The sequence below is a fragment of the Podarcis gaigeae genome (assembly GCF_964106915.1).
Source record: "Podarcis gaigeae genome assembly, chromosome: 2".
Taxonomy (NCBI): domain Eukaryota; kingdom Metazoa; phylum Chordata; class Lepidosauria; order Squamata; family Lacertidae; genus Podarcis; species Podarcis gaigeae.
In genome coordinates this window covers 120,879,705-120,896,347 of record NC_139679.1, presented here as the reverse complement: position 1 = coordinate 120,896,347, position 16,643 = coordinate 120,879,705, and the positions used below count along the sequence as shown (strand labels likewise).

Below are 16,643 nucleotides of genomic sequence, written 5' to 3'. Positions count from 1 at the left end.
GTTGCCGCTGGCGCTGCCGCCCAAAGGATGCCGCTTGCCCGGAGGAGGAGGACGGCAGAGAGACGAGGAAAATGCAACATGGCCCAGCAGCTGCAGCAGCAGCGGCGGCAGTGGCGGGGCTGTGAGGAGGGGCTGCCTGGCATGCTCTCCGCGGCCTTTATGCGCGGGGACCGCGGCGAGCGCTGAGAGCCTCTGCCTGCCGGGCACCTTCAGCCCGGACGCGCGCACAGCTTGTCGGTTCTGCGAGACATGGGGCTCTGCTACAGCCTGCGCCCGAGGCGCTTCGGCGATTCCGGAGGCGGCGAGCGCCCCCCCCCCAGATGTTGTGCCCGGTGTGGCCGGCCCCCCCTGCACCCCCCACGCTACGCCACTGAGCCCCACCTTGGGTGAAGTATTCCTGCATTGCATTGCAGGGGTTGGACTCTGCCATTCTATACTTCACGAGAGGAGAGTGGTTATTGTAAGCTTTCAGAATACTTAGAATCAGCCAAATTGACAGACATAATAAGACGAAAAACCAAAAAGTGAAGTGAAAAAAGAATGGGAGTGTTTCAATAAATACCTCAAAAGTCAAGGTTTGAGAACAGAAATCTGGCTGAATCTGGAATAACCTTGTGAAGTCAAAGGATAAGATAGAGGGATTGATATCTAGATGTTAGGATAGAGATAAAAAGGAAAACAGGAAGACACAATGAGATATAAGAGAGGTGCTGTGGGATTGATGGAAGTCAATGTCTTTTTGTTCTTTTAGTGTTTATAGTATTAACTTGTAAGATATGGATTTGTTTTTGGTTTTTTTTAATTGTTGTTGCTTTCTTTAGTTTTCGAATGTTGGTTTTTGTGTGTTGTGTATTGTTATTTTTTGATATTTTTTGTGTTGTTGTGTGGAAAATACTAATAAAATTTATTTCTATATTTTTTAAAAAGCACCCATGACAAATGGGCTGGGATAACTTAGTCGGTAGAGCAACAGACTTAATCCAGGGTTGTGGGTTTGAGCCCCAGTTTGGGCAAAATATCCCTGCATTGCAGGGGTTGGACTAGATGACACTTGGGTCATTATATAGCATTCTATACTTATAGAGTTGGAAGAGACCACAAGGGCCATCGAGTCCAACCCCCTGCCAAGCAGGAAACACCATCAGAGCACTCCTGACATATGGTTGTCAAGCCTCTGCTTCAAGACCTCCAAAGAAGGAGACTCCACCACACTCCTTGGCAGCAAATTCCACTGTCCAACAGCTCTTACTGTCAGGAAGTTCTTCCTAATGTTTAGGTGGAATCTTCTTTCTTGTAGTTTGGATCCATTGCTCCGTGTCCGCTTCTCTGGAGCAGCAGAAAATAACCTTTCTCCCTCCTCTATGTGACATCCTTTTATATATTTGAACATGGCTATCATATCACCCCTTAACCTCATCTTCTCCAGGCTAAACATGCCCAGCTCCCTTAGCCGTTCCTCATAAGGCATCGTTTCCAGGCCTTTTACCATTTTGGTTGCCCTCCTCTGGACACGTTCCAGTTTGTCAGTGTCCTTCTTGAACTGTGGTGCCCAGAACTGGACACAGTACTCCAGGTGAGGTCTGACCAGAGCAGAATACAGTGGCACTATTACTTCCCTTGATCTAGATGCTATACTCCTATGGATGCAACCCAGAATTGCATTGGCTTTTTTAGCTGCCGCGTCACACTGTTGGCTCATGTCAAGTTTGTGGTCAACCAAGACTCCTAGATCCTTTTCACATGTACTGCTCTCAAGCCAGGTGTCACCCATCTTGTATTTGTGCCTCTCATTTTTTTTGCCCAAGTGCAATACTTTACATTTCTCCCTGTTAAAATTCATCTTGTTTGTTTTGGCACAGTTCTCTAATCTGTCAAGGTCGTTTTGAAGTGTGATCCTGTCCTCTGGGGTGTTAGCCACCCCTCCCAGTTTGGTGTCATCTGCAAATTTGATCAGGGTGCCCTTGAGTCCATCATCCAAGTAGTTGATAAAGATGTTGAATAAGACCGGGCCCAAGACAGAACCCTGTGGCACCCCACTAGTCACTCTTCTCCAGGATGAAGAGGAACCATTGATGAGACCCTTTGGGTTCGGTCAGTCAGCCAGTTACAATTCCACTGAGTGGTAGCATAGTCAAGACCGCATTTTACCAGCTTCTTTACAAGAATATCATGGGGCACCTTGTCAAATGCCTTGCTGAAATCAAGGTAGGCTACATCCACTGCATTCCCTTCATCTACCAGGCTTGTAATTCTGTCAAAAAACGAGATCAGGTTAGTCTGACATGACTTATTTTCAGAAATCCATGCTGACTATCGGTGATCACAGCATTCCTTTCAAGGTGCTCACAGACTGTTTGCTTAATGATCTGCTCCAGAATCTTCCCTGGTATTGATGTCAGACTGACTGGGTGGTAATTATTTGGGTCCTCTCTTTTCCCCTTTTTGAAGTTACAGCCATTTTTCACCTTTTCACCCCTTGCTTCTTCCTGTAAGACCTATTGCAGTCGTTAAGAGTCGTCAACAGGCTCATCACAGCTATCTGCCAATCACCCATTCCCACCACCCTTCTGAGTAATACCCCTCCCCACCTTCTCACTATATAGAAGGGTCTGGAAACTTCTGTTTCAGTGTATCTGAAGAAGTGTGCATGCACACGAAAGCTCATACCAAGAACTGACTTAGTTGGTCTTTAAGGTACTACTGGAAGGAATCCCCTTTTTGAAAATAGGGACAACATTTGCCCTCCTCCAGTCTGCCGGGACTTCGCCTGTTCTCCAGGAATTCTCAAAGATGACTGCCAGTGGTTCTGAGATCACATCTGCCAGTTCTTTTAATACTCTTGGATGCAGTTCATCTGGCCCTGGAGACTTGAATACATCTAAACTAGCCAAGTATTCTTGTACTATCTCCTTAGTTATTCTGGGCTGTGTTTCCTCTGCTGAATCATTTGCTCCAAATTCTTCAGGTCGGGCATTGTTTTCTTTATCGGAGAAGACTGAGGCAAAGAAGGCATTGAGGAGTTCAGCCCTTTCTGAGTCCCCTGTTTGCATTTCACCATCTTCTCCTCTGAATGACCCCACTGTTTCTTTGTCCTTCCTTTTGCTACGAACATACCCATAAAAGCCTTTTTTGTTGCTTTTAACCTCTCTAGCAAGCCTGAGTTCATTCTGTGCTTTAGCTTTTCTGACTTTGTGTCTACACGTGCTGGCTATTTGTTTGAATTCCTCTTTGGTGGTTTCCCCCCTTTTCCATTTTTTGTACACATCCTTTTTTAATCTTAACTCAGTTAAAAGTTCTTTAGATAGCCACCCTGGCTTCTTTAGGCACCTTCCATGTTTCCGTCTCATTGGTATTGCCTGAAGTTGTGCTTTTACTATCTCCTTCTTAACAAACTCCCAGCCATCATGAACTCCCTTTCCTTTTAGTATTATTGTCCATGGGATCTCACCCAGCACTTCCCTAAGTTTTATGAAGTCGGCTTTCTTAAAGTCAAGAAATTGAGTCCTAGTATGCTTGGCTGCTGCTTTCCGCTGTATAGTAAACTTCAGAAGAGCATGATCACTCGCGCCTAATGATCCTTCCACTTCTACCCCACTAACCAGGTCATCAACATTGGTTAGAACCAGATCTAAAATGGCTGTTCCTCTTGTTGCTTCTCCCACTTTCTGGACAATGAAGTTGTCTGCAAGGCCAGTGAGGAATCTGTTTGACCTTATGCTGAGTTTGACATCCAGCAAATATCCGGGTAATTGAAGTCCCCCATTACTACTATCTCCCTTCCTTTTGTATGCTTGGCCATCTGTTCCAGGAAGGCATCATCTATATCCTCCATTTGGCTTGGGGATCTATAGTAAACTCCCACAATGAGGTCACTGTTATTCTTCTCTCCCTTAATTTTGACCCAAATGCTCTCACTTTGGCTTTGGGGTTCTAAATCTTGGATCTCTTCACAGGTATACACATCCCTGACATATAACGCCACTCCTCCTCCTTTCTTGTCTGGTCTGTTTCTCTAAAATAGATTGTATCCCTTCATTATTACATTCCAATCATGGGACTTATCCCACCAGGTTTCAGTGATGCCTATTATGTCATATTTAGTTTGCTGTACCAAGAGCTCAAGCTCATCTTATTTCCCATGCTTTGCGCATTAGTGTACAGACATTGAAGTCCATTAATCATTCCCCCGTGTCTCTTATTTAAGGATTTTTTCCTCCCACCACTAGGTCTGCGTGCTGTTTGCTCCATTTGGTCTATGACATTTGGATGATCATCTTCATCAATTGATAGAATCCTACCTTCAGGTAATTCCCCCACATTAGTCAGTTTAAAGCCCTCCTGATGATTTTTTTTTGGCAAAAACATTCCTCCCAACCGTTGTGAGGTGCAGCCCATCACTTGCCAGAAGTCCATCTTCAAGAAACTGCAGTCCGTGGTCTAAGAATCCAAACCATTCCTGTTTACACCATTTGCGAAGCCAACTGTTCACTTCCACTATTTTTCCCTCTCTCCCTGGGCCACGTCGTTCAACTGGGAGGACAGATGAGATGACAATTTGTGCATTTAATTGCTTCAATTTCCTACCCAGAGCCTCGTAGTCTCTTTTGATCTTCTGGAGGCTATTGCTTGCAGTGCCATTGGTTCCCACATGAACCAAGAGGAAGGGGTATTTGTCAGTGGGTTTTATGATTCCTTGCAGTCGTTCAGTTACATCTTGGATCTTAGCACCGGGGAGACAGCACACTTCCCGAGACATCTTGTCAGGCCCACAGATCACTGTTTCTGTTCTCCTCAGTTGGGAATTCCCTATCACCACTACACGCCTCCTCTTAGGTCTGGTCGGGGTTCTTCCGTGAGCTGTCCGTTCCAAGGTCGCCTGCACATTCCCTGAGGACTGACTTTGCTGATTGTCTTCATATACCTGATTGACTGTAATGAGGGAGAGATCCTCAAATGGAGTCTGCTCTTTGTCTTCCATGCTAGGGGAGAGGACCTCAAAGCGACTGTGTATTTCTAAACAATCAGAGCGAACCCTGAGCCTCCTACTTCTTTGAGTCACGTTTCTCCATATATCTGGCTCCTGTGTTGGTGAACTAGCCTCCTTCTCAGGGGAGTCCCCTGTCTCCTCCATGGTGGAGACGGTGTGCTCTGTTGCTTCCAAGAAGAGCTCCAGCTCTCTAATTCTTTGGAGCGTAGCTACACGTTCCTCCAGTTGCTGGACTTTGTCTTCTAAGAGGGCAATCAACATGCAATTGCTGCAGGTAAAGCTGCCTGCAACCTTTGGCAAGATGGCAAACATTGCGCAGGAACCGCAGGCGACTGCAGCTGTTCCCTCCCCCTCCATCTTGAGAACGTGTCGTTGGGAGTGGCTACAGTGGTCCTCCATCATAAAAAGCGTGAAGACAGGACAAATAACTCCCCCCCCAAAAAAACTAGGTCTCCCCCAACAAACGTTTGAGACTAGCTCCCCTAAATCTAAAAGATGGATCAAACCCTGCCCCCTCTGACCTTTGCACAGGGAGAGCAGCTAATCAGCCACAAAGAAACACACACACAAGAAAACCATTTTTGCTCCTTCTTCAGCTGCTGCCCTACAAGCTCTGTATGAGCCTCTGCTTAAAAACCTCTAATGAAAGAGAATCCATCACCGAGGAAATCTGTTCAAGCCCCCTGCATTGCAGGAATCTTTTGCCCAAGCTGGGGCTCGAACCCACGGACCTGAGATTCTCTTGCCCTACTGACTGAGCTAATACCTGGCTGTCCCACCTGCAAGATGGCGCAGTGGGAGAGCACCTGCTTTGTATTGCAGAAGGTCCCAGTTCAATCCTAGAATTGCAGACGGGTCCGGGGTCATCTAGTCCAACCTGCTGCAATGCAGGAATCTTTCGCCCAAGCTGGGGCTCGAACCCACAACCGTGCTCTGCCAACTGAGCTATCCCAGCTCATTTGTCATGGAAGCTGTAGTTGAGATTCCTGCATTGCAGGGGTTGGTCTAGATGGCCCTCAGGGGTTCCTTCTATGTGGGGTTCCTTCTTAGGGGTTTGCCCCATGTGGGGCTCACAACCCTGTGATGTAGGTGAGGCAGAGAGAGCTACAGCGGCTTTATTCCTCCCCCAAGGTCACCCAGGGAGCTTCATTGTGACTGAGTGGGGATTTGAACCCGGTTCCTCCGGGGCCTAAGTCCTGCACACTAACCACTGCACCACCCAAGGGTGCTCTGGGGGTGGGGATATCCTGCTTGTCTTGCAGACCCTCCAAGTGTCCCTATTTTCCAGGGACAGTCCCAGATTTACAGAAGCCAGCCTGATTTGATCTCTTTTCCTTAGGACAGGGGTCAGTTAAATTTTTCAGCAGGGGGCCGGTCCACTGTCCCTCAGACCTTGTGGGGGCCGGACTATATATTTTTTTTGGGGGGGGGGAAATGACCGAATTCCTATGCCCCACAAATAACCCAGAGATGCATTTTAAATAAAAGGACACATTCTACTCGTCTGAAAACACGCAGGGCCGAATTTAGATGCTGATTGGGCCAGATCCGGCCCCCGGGCCTTAGTTTGCCTACCCATTCATTAGGACGTCCCTATTTTCATGGGAGAAATGTTGGAGGGCATGGCATTGAACTGGGGGAAAGCGAGGAAAGAGCTACTCCTACCCCAGTTTGGCCCTTTAACAGTTAAAGCCACAGAGCATGAATTCCTAGAGAGAAAGGAGGAAGTGAGGGCCGCATGGGGGAACATCCCTGGGCAGGGCACCTTCCTGTCCGTCCTCTTTTGTGTTCCCCAGTGGGGGGGGGAAGAATGGGAGACCCATCCCTGTGAGTTAGAAAGGTGGGAGCTGGGGTGACAGGCATGGTCTTCCTTGGGAGGCCACGGCCAGGCCGAGCAGGAGGGTGGGGGAAGGCGGCTGGGAAGTGGAAGGACCCAGTGCAAGAGGGAGAAGCAACCCGACTTCTGCTGCAGGGAGCAATAAAACCTCAAAATACATTTGCAAAGCTAAGCAGGGTCCGCTGTGGTTTCATATTGGATGGGGTGCGCAGGAGGGGAGAGGAGCCGCTGCCCATGATCCCCGCAAATCCCCTTCATTTTCTAGCATTGGTCTGATTCGGGGAGAGGCAGCTTCCTTGTCTCCAGTTTAAAGGGCTCTTCGTTCATGAGGACCCGGGTCTTTCTTTGAGGGTCCATAAATAGCAACACCCTAGTTGTCCCGGGCCCTAAGGAAGTCAGATTAGCCTCAACCAGAGCCAGGGCCTTTTCAGCACTGGCTCCGGCCTGGTGGAACGCTCTGCCTCATGAGACCAGGGCCCTGCAGGATCTGATTTCTTTCTGCAGGGACTGTAAGACGGAGTTGTTCCGCCTGGCCTTTGGCTTAGAATCAATTTGACTCCCTCCCCCGCTTTCTTTCTTTTTTCCTTTCTCCTGTGATGAGGCTGCATTTTAATGTTTTAATGTTGTATTTTAATATTGTTTTTAAGTTGTATTTCAATCAACTTGTCGGAGCCAGTGTGGTGTAGTGGTTAAGAGCGGTAGTCTCATAATCTGGGGAACTGGGTTCGCGTCTCCGCTCCTCCACATGCAGCTGCTGGGTGACCTTGGGCCAGTCACACTTCTTTGAAGTCCCTCAGCCCCACTCACCTCACAGAGTGTTTGTTGTGGGGGAGGAAGGGAAAGGAGAATGTTAGCCGCTTTGAGACTCCTTAAAGGGAGTGAAAGGCGGGATATCAAATCCAAACTCTTCTCTTCTTCTTCTAGTATTGGTTGTTAGCCGCCCTGAGCCCCGTCTTGGCTGGGGAGGGTGGGGTATAAATAAAAATTTTTATTATTATTATGAGGTGAGGGATCACCACTCAGGGAAGGAGTGCATGCGGAACTTCTTGAGTTCAATCTTGGATATCTCCAGGTAAGGACTGGGAGCGGGCCCTATATGAAATCCTGGAGAGCTACTAGCCTGTTGGTGTGACAGTCCCAAGCGCCCACTTACCTGTGGGTACAGCAGCATTCTCATCCCCCCCGGTAGCTCCTATGCAAAAGAAATCTTAATGGTTGATTAAGGGAAGGGATTTGGCTTGGCGGCAGAGCAGCTGCTCTGCGTGGAGAAGGTCCCCTGGGATCTCCAGCTCAGGCTGTGACTGTTCCCTGCCTGAAAGCCATGGAGAGCCATGGAGTTCCCGCAGCAGAGAGACCAATTTGGGATAATGACACTTCTTAATTATTTAAATAGCTCTTCACAGAACCACGAGGACGAGAATCTTACTTCATCTCTAAGGAAAGGGACTACAGATCAGTGGTAGAGCACCTGCATGCAGAATGTCACACTTCAATCCTTGGTTTTGGGGGAAACACCTTTGCCTGGAACCTTGGAGAACCAATGTCAGTCAGTGAGTGGAATCTTCCTTTTCCCCCTGCAGAAATCCCAGAGTTCCCTGGGATGAAGGATTGCTTCTTAAGCCACACTGGAATTGTAGCTGTTCCTAGCAACACCCAGCACCCTACAACTCCCAGTATAATTTGGGGAAATGGTGTCTTTTTAAAGCAGTTTCATCCCACTTTAAATGTTTAGTGCAAATGGGGCCTGTTCCATCAGTTGCCTCACTTTTGTCTGTTTCAATTCCCATTTCTTTCAGTGTAACGAAGCTTTTGCCAGAAGTGGGGGAAAGATTTCCGCTTCCATGTGACCCTTCTTTGGCCAGAGACTTGCCGCTGACTGAGAGGCAACACTCCGTCACATGTTCCCAGGAATCTCATTCTTGTGCTGACCCAAAAATTAACAGGGGAAACGTTTTGTCCCTTACACAGAAGACAACCGAGGGACATCTCCCTGTGAGTGAAAATGGCTGCAGAGCAGAGAGCAGAAATACCAGCAGCCTCTCTGGGTCTCCAGCTCCAGTTGGCACCAGAGGCCGGTGCGGAGACAGGAATTAAAACGGAGCAGGCGGAATTGGCAAGGCTGGCGCCAGAGATGGCACCGGAAGGGACTGTCTGCCTTGGGGGCACAGAGGGACTGCATCCGAGCCAGACGGACCCACAACGTATCAAAGAGGAGTCGGAAGAGGAGCTGTCGTCCCGGCAATGGGAAGCCCAGTGGCAGGAATTCCTCCGGACTGTGCAGGCCCCACACTCTGGGGGAGAAGGAAGCCCACAGCTCCTAGGGGATGGGGCATGCGGCGAGGCAAAGCCTTCTGGGTCCTCCTTTGAGGGAGCAGCCATTCCCAGCCAGTGGGCTGGAGCAGGAGACAGCAAGACCAGCCAGGGAAACATCGGGCAAGCGAAGGAAATCAAGATGGAGGACGTCAGCAGCTCTGAGGCTCATCGCCAGCTCTTCAGGCAGCTCTGCTACCGGGACGCCCAGGGCCCTCGCGAGGTCTACGGGCTCCTGAGGGAGCTTTGCCATCAGTGGCTGAGGCCAGAGAAGCACACCAAGGAGCAGATCCTGGACCTGGTGATCCTGGAGCAGTTTCTGGCTGTGCTGCCCTCGGAAATGGGGAGCTGGGTGAAGGAGCGAGGCTCAGAGGGCTGCGTCCAGGCCCTGGCCCTGGCAGAGGAGTTCCTCCTGAGGCACCAGGAGGCGGAGAAAGCGGGAGGGCAGGTGAGAGAAGCATTTGGGGGTCCAGAGTCGACAAAGGGGTTAAAGAAGTGGCCATTTTGCTTAAGAACATGACTCCCCGATCACCCAATGAATGGTTGTGACTCCCCGGAGATTAATGCCAGGGATAATGCAAGCTGAGAAGTGAACGTGTTCTCTCTTGCTCTGCAGGGGCTGAATGGGAAAAATGTTTTCTCCTCCTCTTTCAGGGACTGAGGACCATTGGAGAGGCGGCTGCTTGTGTCACCGAAGGAGAAAAGCAGGGAAGCTCAGAGGGCTGTGTCCTGGCCCTGGCAGAGGAATTCCTCCTGAGGCACCAGGAGGTGGAGAAAGTGGAAGGGCAGGTGAGAGAAGCATTTGGGGGTCCAGAGTCGACAGAGTGGTTAAAGAAGTGGCCATTAGCTTGCAAACCAGTACAGTGGTGCCTCGCAAGACGAAAAGAATCCATTCCGCGATTCTCTTCGTCTAGCGGTTTTTTCGTCTTGTGAAGGAAACCCATTGACGGCTTAGCGGATTAGCGCTATTAGCGGCTTATCAGCTTAGCGGACAAGCGGCTTAGAAAAAGGGGGGGAAGGGGGGAAAAGTCGGAAAAACTTGCAAGACATTTCGTCTTGCGAAGCAAGCCCATAGGGAAATTCGTTTTGCGAAGCGCCTCCAAAACGGAAAACCCTTTCGTCTAGCGGGTTTTTCGTCTTGCGAGGCATTCGTCTTGCGGGGCACCACTGTATTCAAATTTGTATCTTTATTTAACTTTTTAAGAAACTACCAGGAGCGGTAAAATGGTCTGCAATACATGAGGTAAAGTACAAACTGCCTATAAAAACAACTGATAATCCATAAAAATACTGGGCCGCATTTCACAAGCCTGGTCGCATTTGTTCATGCATTGGTATCTTTGAGGCTTGATTACTATACGATAATCTTTATTTTCATTGTCCCATACAGAACAATGAAATTGAAAAAATCTACATCAGACATTCAAAAACCAACAAGCCTGCTATCCCAGCCTGGTTAACCCCCTAAAAACTTTGATGCCCCATAATTAAATACAATATACTCCCACAGAGACTACCTCACACTGTGTTTAAAACCAAAATCGCATTTGGATAGAAACTTTCTCAGGCGGCTAGTCCTAGTCTTTATAACCCTGGACCTTCTTCCAGAAGGCAGACTGAAAGAGATTATTTCCAGGGTGCGCACTATCCTGCGCTATCTCTGCAGCTTTCTTATGGCACCTGGAAGCATAGATTGATCCAAGGTGGGAAGAGTGCTCCCAATTCTTCTCTCCGCAGTCTTTACAACCCTGGACAGCATTGTTTTTTCCCTGACCGCGCAGCTCCCAAACCACACACACAGACCATAAGTTAATACACTCTCCACAGTACAATGGTAAAATGCCATCAACAGGTCCTTTGAGAGATTGTTTTTCCGGAGGATGCTTTCTGTGTGGGGCTGCCCTTGGGACTTGGTGCAGAATGCAGGTGTCCTGACGAGGTTGAATGGAAAGTGTTACTCTCTTTCAGGGACTGGGGGCCATTGAAGAGGGGGCAGTGTGCACTCCCAAAGGAGAACATTCCTTGCTGGATCCAGGCCGAAGACTTGAGCCTAGGGAAGTCCTGCAGAATTATGAAAACAAGGCCCCTTTGGGTAAAAAGACACTAATTCTCCCTATCCCAATCTGTTGAGTTTTTCCATGAAATTGTATTCTAGATTTGGCTCTTTAGCTCTGCTCTCTGTGCATCTGTAAGGTGATTCAGGTTGGACACAAGAAAATGCTCTCCCACCCCCCCACCCCGTACAAGGCAGACCATTCCCAATTTGCACAGGGCTGGCATTCTGGGTCACTGTCTGCGATGGCGGAGTGTGCATAAGCTCACTCTTCCGCATTATGCCCCTACCTCGCCTCTTTTCCCGACCATTTCTAGGTCACCACCATGTATGCATGCATAGTCGCGCATCAGTTAGACGCAAGTAAACCGGCTTTTGGATGTGCATAGCTAAAACACTGGCATTTTCACATGCAATATTTATTTATTTTATAAAACTTGTTTAGCGCCCTTCCTCTGAAGATCAAAACACAAAATACATAATACAGTGGTACCTCTGGTTACGTACTTAATTCATTCAAGAGGTCTGTTCTTAACCTGAAACTGTTCTTAACCTGAAGCACCACTTTAGCTAATGGGGCCTCCTGCTGCTGCCATGCCGCCGGAGCATGATTTCTGTTCTCATCCTGAAGCAAAGATCTTAACCTGAGGTACTATTTCTGGGTTAGTGGAGTCTGTAACCTGAAGCGTCTGTAACCCGAGGTACCACTGTAAAGACAAAAGCTAAGCTAAGCCAGACACTATGGAAAGGAATATGCAATGGTGGCCACAATTTTGGGGAGCAGGGAGAGTGCCTGCGAGAAGTGGGTCGTAGTTCAGTGAGTGTCCCAGCTCAAATTGAAACGCTATAATAGAGGCTCTTAGGTGAGAGCAAAAAAGGAGCTTGCTTCGAAGCTTGCCCAGGTACAGATCACCAAAGGTGCTGGCTGGAGAGTTCACAGACAGCATCAGGGGGTCCACTGCCAGGCGGTTTTTGCTGCTTCTGTGTTCCCTTTTCAGCCCAGCAACCCCCTTCCATGGACCCCCAAATGTCATAGAGGGTTAGGGGACCTATGGAAGAAGGTGGGAAATGGCACAGGGCAGCATGAGAAAGGGAGGGAATCTTGAACAAATTTTGGGCAGAGGTCGGTAAGGATTACTTCTGCTTCAATTTGTTCTATTGCGTATTTTGATTATAGATGTTTATATTTTTAACATCTGTACTACTGGATTTTTCACTCGTTCGAAGCCTGGTTTGACATTACGGAGCCATTAAGCATTAAGCCTATTTTGACATCCATCATAATTTGGGGGGTTTTGGCAACTTGCTCATTCTACGGTTCCTCTCCCCCCTATTCTTAACAGATTGCTGGCAGGTAGATGAACGCCAAGAGGGAAACCCCACACACGAGCGAGCCATGGAAGTGGCGACTTTGCAGAGCTGCTTCCAAAGGAGAACAGCGGAGAAGACACCTTCCTGGGGCGAGGAGCGGGAAGAGACTTCCGAGCATCAGCCGAGACCAAGAAAGCAGCAGAGGAGCCGCCCCAAGAACAGGCTGAGCAAGTCCATCTCTTGCACCGTCCACCTTCTGCAGCACCCGTGGAGCCAAGAGGCCACGAAACTGCACCGGTGCTCTTACTGCGGGAAGAACTTTGACGGCCCGTCGCACCTGATCATCCACGAGAGGAAGCACACCGGGGAGAAGCCCTATAGCTGTGCCACATGCGGGAAGAGCTTCAGCCGCAATTGGAGCCTGGTCATGCACGTGATGACCCACACAGGCGAGAAGCCCTACAAGTGCTCAGCTTGCGGGAAAGGCTTCCGGCAGAAGTCCGCCCTCACCATCCACCAGAGAACCCACACAGGGGAGAAGCCCTACAAGTGCTCAGCCTGCGGGAAAAGCTACATGTGCAACTCTCGCCTCGTCGCGCACGGCAAGAAGCACTCCAAGGAGAAGCCCTAACAGTGTCCTTCACAGAATCATAGAATCCTAGAGTTGGAAGAGACCACAAGGGCCATGGAGTCCAACCCCCTGCCAAGCAGGAAACACCATCAGAGCACTCCTGACATATGGTTGTCAAGCCTCTGCTTAAAGACCTCCAAAGAAGGAGACTCCACCACACTCCTTGGCAGCAAATTCCACTGTCAAACAGCTCTTACTGTCAGGAAGTTCTTCCTAATCTTTAGGTGGAATCTTCTTTCTTGTAGTTTGGATCCATTGCTCCGTGTCCGCTTCTCTGGAGCAGCAGAAAACAACCTTTCTCCCTCCTCTACATGACATCCTTTTATATATTTGAACATGGCTATCATATCACCCCTTAACCTCCTCTTCTCCAGGCTAAACATGCCCAGCTCCCTTAGCCGTTCCTCATAAGGCATCGTTTCCAGGCCTTTGACCATTTTGGTTGCCCTCCTCTGGACACGTTCCAGTTTGTCAGTGTCCTTCTTGAACTGTGGTGCCCAGAACTGGACTTCCCTCCTATGGGAAGAGCTTCCGCTGCAACTCCCAGCTCGTCCAGCACCAGAGGGTCCATGCAGAGGGGAAGCCGTAGAAGCACTCTGTCTGCGGGAAGAGCTCCAGCTACAAGTCAGACCTTCTCTGACATAAGAGAACCCGCCGTTAGGGGGGGGGTTCTTCTGGTGGCGGACGACAGAACCATGAGACTGGTGTAAAACCCTCAAACAAAGGTTTTATTACAGCTATACAAAACAACAAATACAAATCATGTTGGTGTTCTCTCTCTGCAGGCAAATTCAAACTGCAATTTCTCCTCTTTTTATACTCATCACCAGCTGTACCTAATCAGCCTAGAAAACCGCTCACAGAAACAGTTCTTAACGTTACAATCATTTTTTCTGTGTGACTCCTAACACCCCCTCTAATTCAAACAGAAACAGAAACAAAACAGTACTTTAAACATATACAAAACATATTTATACATCATGCACAACAATTCCTAATTTTGTCACTAGCTGTGCATGTTTCTCAAAAGTTAGTGCTTTCATAAATATATCAGCCACATTTTACATGCTCTCACAGTATTTCAGCATTATCAGGTTTTGTTTAACATCTTCACTTACATTCTGATCTTTAATCTCCAAATGTTTTGATTTACTGTTGAACTGCTCAGACCCAGACAAAGTTATTACAGCTTGATTTTCTTCCCATATTTGAACTGGATAATCACATTGTATATCTAAATCATTGACGATTTGAATGTAATATTTTATTTCATTACACAACTCCAATAAAGCACAGTATTCAGCCTCTGTTGAAGACGTGGTCTCGATTCCTTGCTCTTTGGACTTCCAACCTATCAAGGAATCCCCAAATTGAAACACCATGCCAGAAATGGATTTTCTATCAGGCAGGTTGGCCCAATCGCTGTCAACGTAACACTGCAATTTTGTAGACCCTGAAGATGGTAATCTTAAACAAAATCAAGTGTAAGTTTTAGATACCAGAAAATACGTTTTAAACCCTTCCAGGCATTTTCTGTGGGACAGCTTACTAGTCTGCTCAGTATTCCAACTGCATAACTCAAATCTGGTCTGTTCCACAATGAAATGTATAATAAACTTCCAACTATTGAATGGTACATTTCAGGATTTACTGGTTCTGTGCATTCTCCTTCATTATTGAAAAAACCTATTTCCATTGGGGTTTTTATTCCCTTGCTATTTTGCATATTGTTTATTTCAAGTAATTCCATTATTTTATCTTTTTGACTCAACAAAAAACTTCCATCGTTTGTCCTTTTAATTTCTAGACCAAGATAATTTTTCACTGGTCCCAAATCTCTTACTTTAAATTAGTTGTTCTGCAAATTTGTCCACTTGCTTGTCATTTTTTGTAGAATAAAGCAAATCATCAACATAAGACAAACATAATTCTTGTTTATCACCCTTTCCTTTAGTGTACAAGCAATTATCAGCTAAGCTTCTTTTAAAGCCAATATTTTTTAAAGCATTATCGAGACGCTTGTTCCAATTTCTAGCTGATTGTTTGAGCCCATAGATTGCTTTGTGTAACCTATATACAGAATTCTGTTCGCCTGCCTCAAATCCTGGTGCTTGATTCATAAATAATTCTTCGTGCAGTTTTGTGTTAAGATAAGCTGTTTCAATATCAAAATGATTTACTTTAAACCCACGTTGTGCTGCAATAGCTAGCAATAAACATACATGTTCGCTCCTTGCAGTAGGAGAAAAGGTTTCATCAAAACTTTCACCTTTTCTTTGCGTAAAGCTTCGTTCTACCTGCCTAGCTTTGTACTTAACGCTACCATCTGCCAAGTGTTTTATTTTATACACCCATCTACAGTCCACTGCCTTTTTTCCTTCTGGCAATGGCTCAATAGTAAACACATTATGTTCTGCCAAAGATTTCATTTCTGCTCTCATTGCATTTTCCCACATTACTATTTCCTAGTGTGGTAACTTTAAAACCTCCTCATAATCACAAGGTTCTTTCTTCACGTCAACAGTTTTAACTTCTTGTATAATAAACCTTTCTGGAGGTACCCCCTTATTGCTCCTTTGTGATCTTCTAACTTTAACACTTTCCCCCTCTGAACTATCTTCCCCTTCTAATTCATCTTGTTCAGGAGAAATTGGTTCAGCTTTGGGAGATTGTGTACTGGGACTCTCATCCCCTGATTCCTCATCACTATCACTTTCAGAACTTTCTTTAATTTGTGGCTTTTCTTCCTCAGATTTCACAAATTTATCTGTATCACCTGAAGATAAAACTTCTGAATTTCCATGTAAATGAGCCCAACCATCTTGCTCACAAAACTCTGCGTGTCTTGATATCACAACTCTGCCACATCCTAGTGCAAAACAATACCCTCTTGACCAACTTTGATAACCAACAAATCTAAGTCATTTTGCCTTGGGATCTCCTTTCCTTCTCTGTCCTTTTGGGATGTGAACCCAAGCCCAACAACCAAAAGTTTTAACATGGTCCAAAAAAGGCTTTTTTCCATAAAGCAAAAAATGAGGGGTATTGTTTATGGTAGAATGAAACAATCTGTTCTGTATGTAATTAGCACAGATAATTGCTTCCCCTCAAAACTTCCTGGATAAGCCAGACTCCCACAACATAGAATCTAGCATTGTTTGTAAAGATCTTATCTTGCGTTCTGCAATCAAATTTTCTTCAGGTGAAAAAGGACACGATTTACGGTGACCAATACGTTTTTTCAACTATATCTAGGGGCTTCAGATGTGAACTCACCTCCATGGTCACTCTGCAATTGGGTAACTTTGTAGGGAAACTTACTTTCTATATAGTTGACCCAATTTTTAATCAGTTGAGGAGTTTCACTTTTGTGTTTTAACAAGTATACCCAAGTATAGCGGCTATAATCATCCACAAGAACCAGAAAAAACTTTGCTGCTCCTTCAGATTCTGCAGATGGCCCACAAAGGTCTGAGTGTACTAAAGCAAATGGCTTCTTGCTAATTCTATTACT

General features: G+C 46.9%; 2 protein-coding genes across 6 annotated transcripts in view; one reads left to right on the top strand and one right to left on the bottom strand.

The window, feature by feature from the left end:
- Nucleotides 1–1,591, bottom strand: part of LOC310837436 (uncharacterized protein) — a 103,154-nt gene extending 101,563 nt beyond the window's left edge. Inside the window, exon 1 of the mRNA XM_083724030.1 lies at nt 1,250–1,591. Coding sequence (XP_083580156.1) covers nt 1,250–1,489 — 240 coding nt within the window. The 5' untranslated portion in view covers nt 1,490–1,591. The remainder of the gene's footprint in view (nt 1–1,249) is intronic.
- Nucleotides 1,592–6,619: 5,028 nt separating this feature from the next.
- On the top strand, nt 6,620–13,135 carry LOC310837594 (uncharacterized protein). Of its 5 annotated transcripts, none has more exons than XM_083724432.1 (5): nt 6,620–6,827; nt 8,621–9,582; nt 9,789–9,923; nt 11,103–11,226; nt 12,531–13,135. In XM_083724432.1, exons 2-5 carry the CDS (start codon nt 8,827–8,829, stop codon nt 13,127–13,129), a joined length of 1,614 nt encoding a protein of 537 aa, XP_083580558.1. In that variant the 5' UTR covers nt 6,620–6,827; nt 8,621–8,826; the 3' UTR covers nt 13,130–13,135. The 5 variants fall into 5 exon arrangements, with proteins under 5 accessions (XP_083580558.1, XP_083580562.1, XP_083580559.1 ...); XM_083724433.1 differs by having other exon boundaries at nt 6,735–6,814; XM_083724435.1 differs by lacking the exon at nt 6,620–6,827 and adding an exon at nt 6,859–7,001.
- The last annotated feature ends 3,508 nt before the right edge of the window (nt 13,136–16,643 follow it).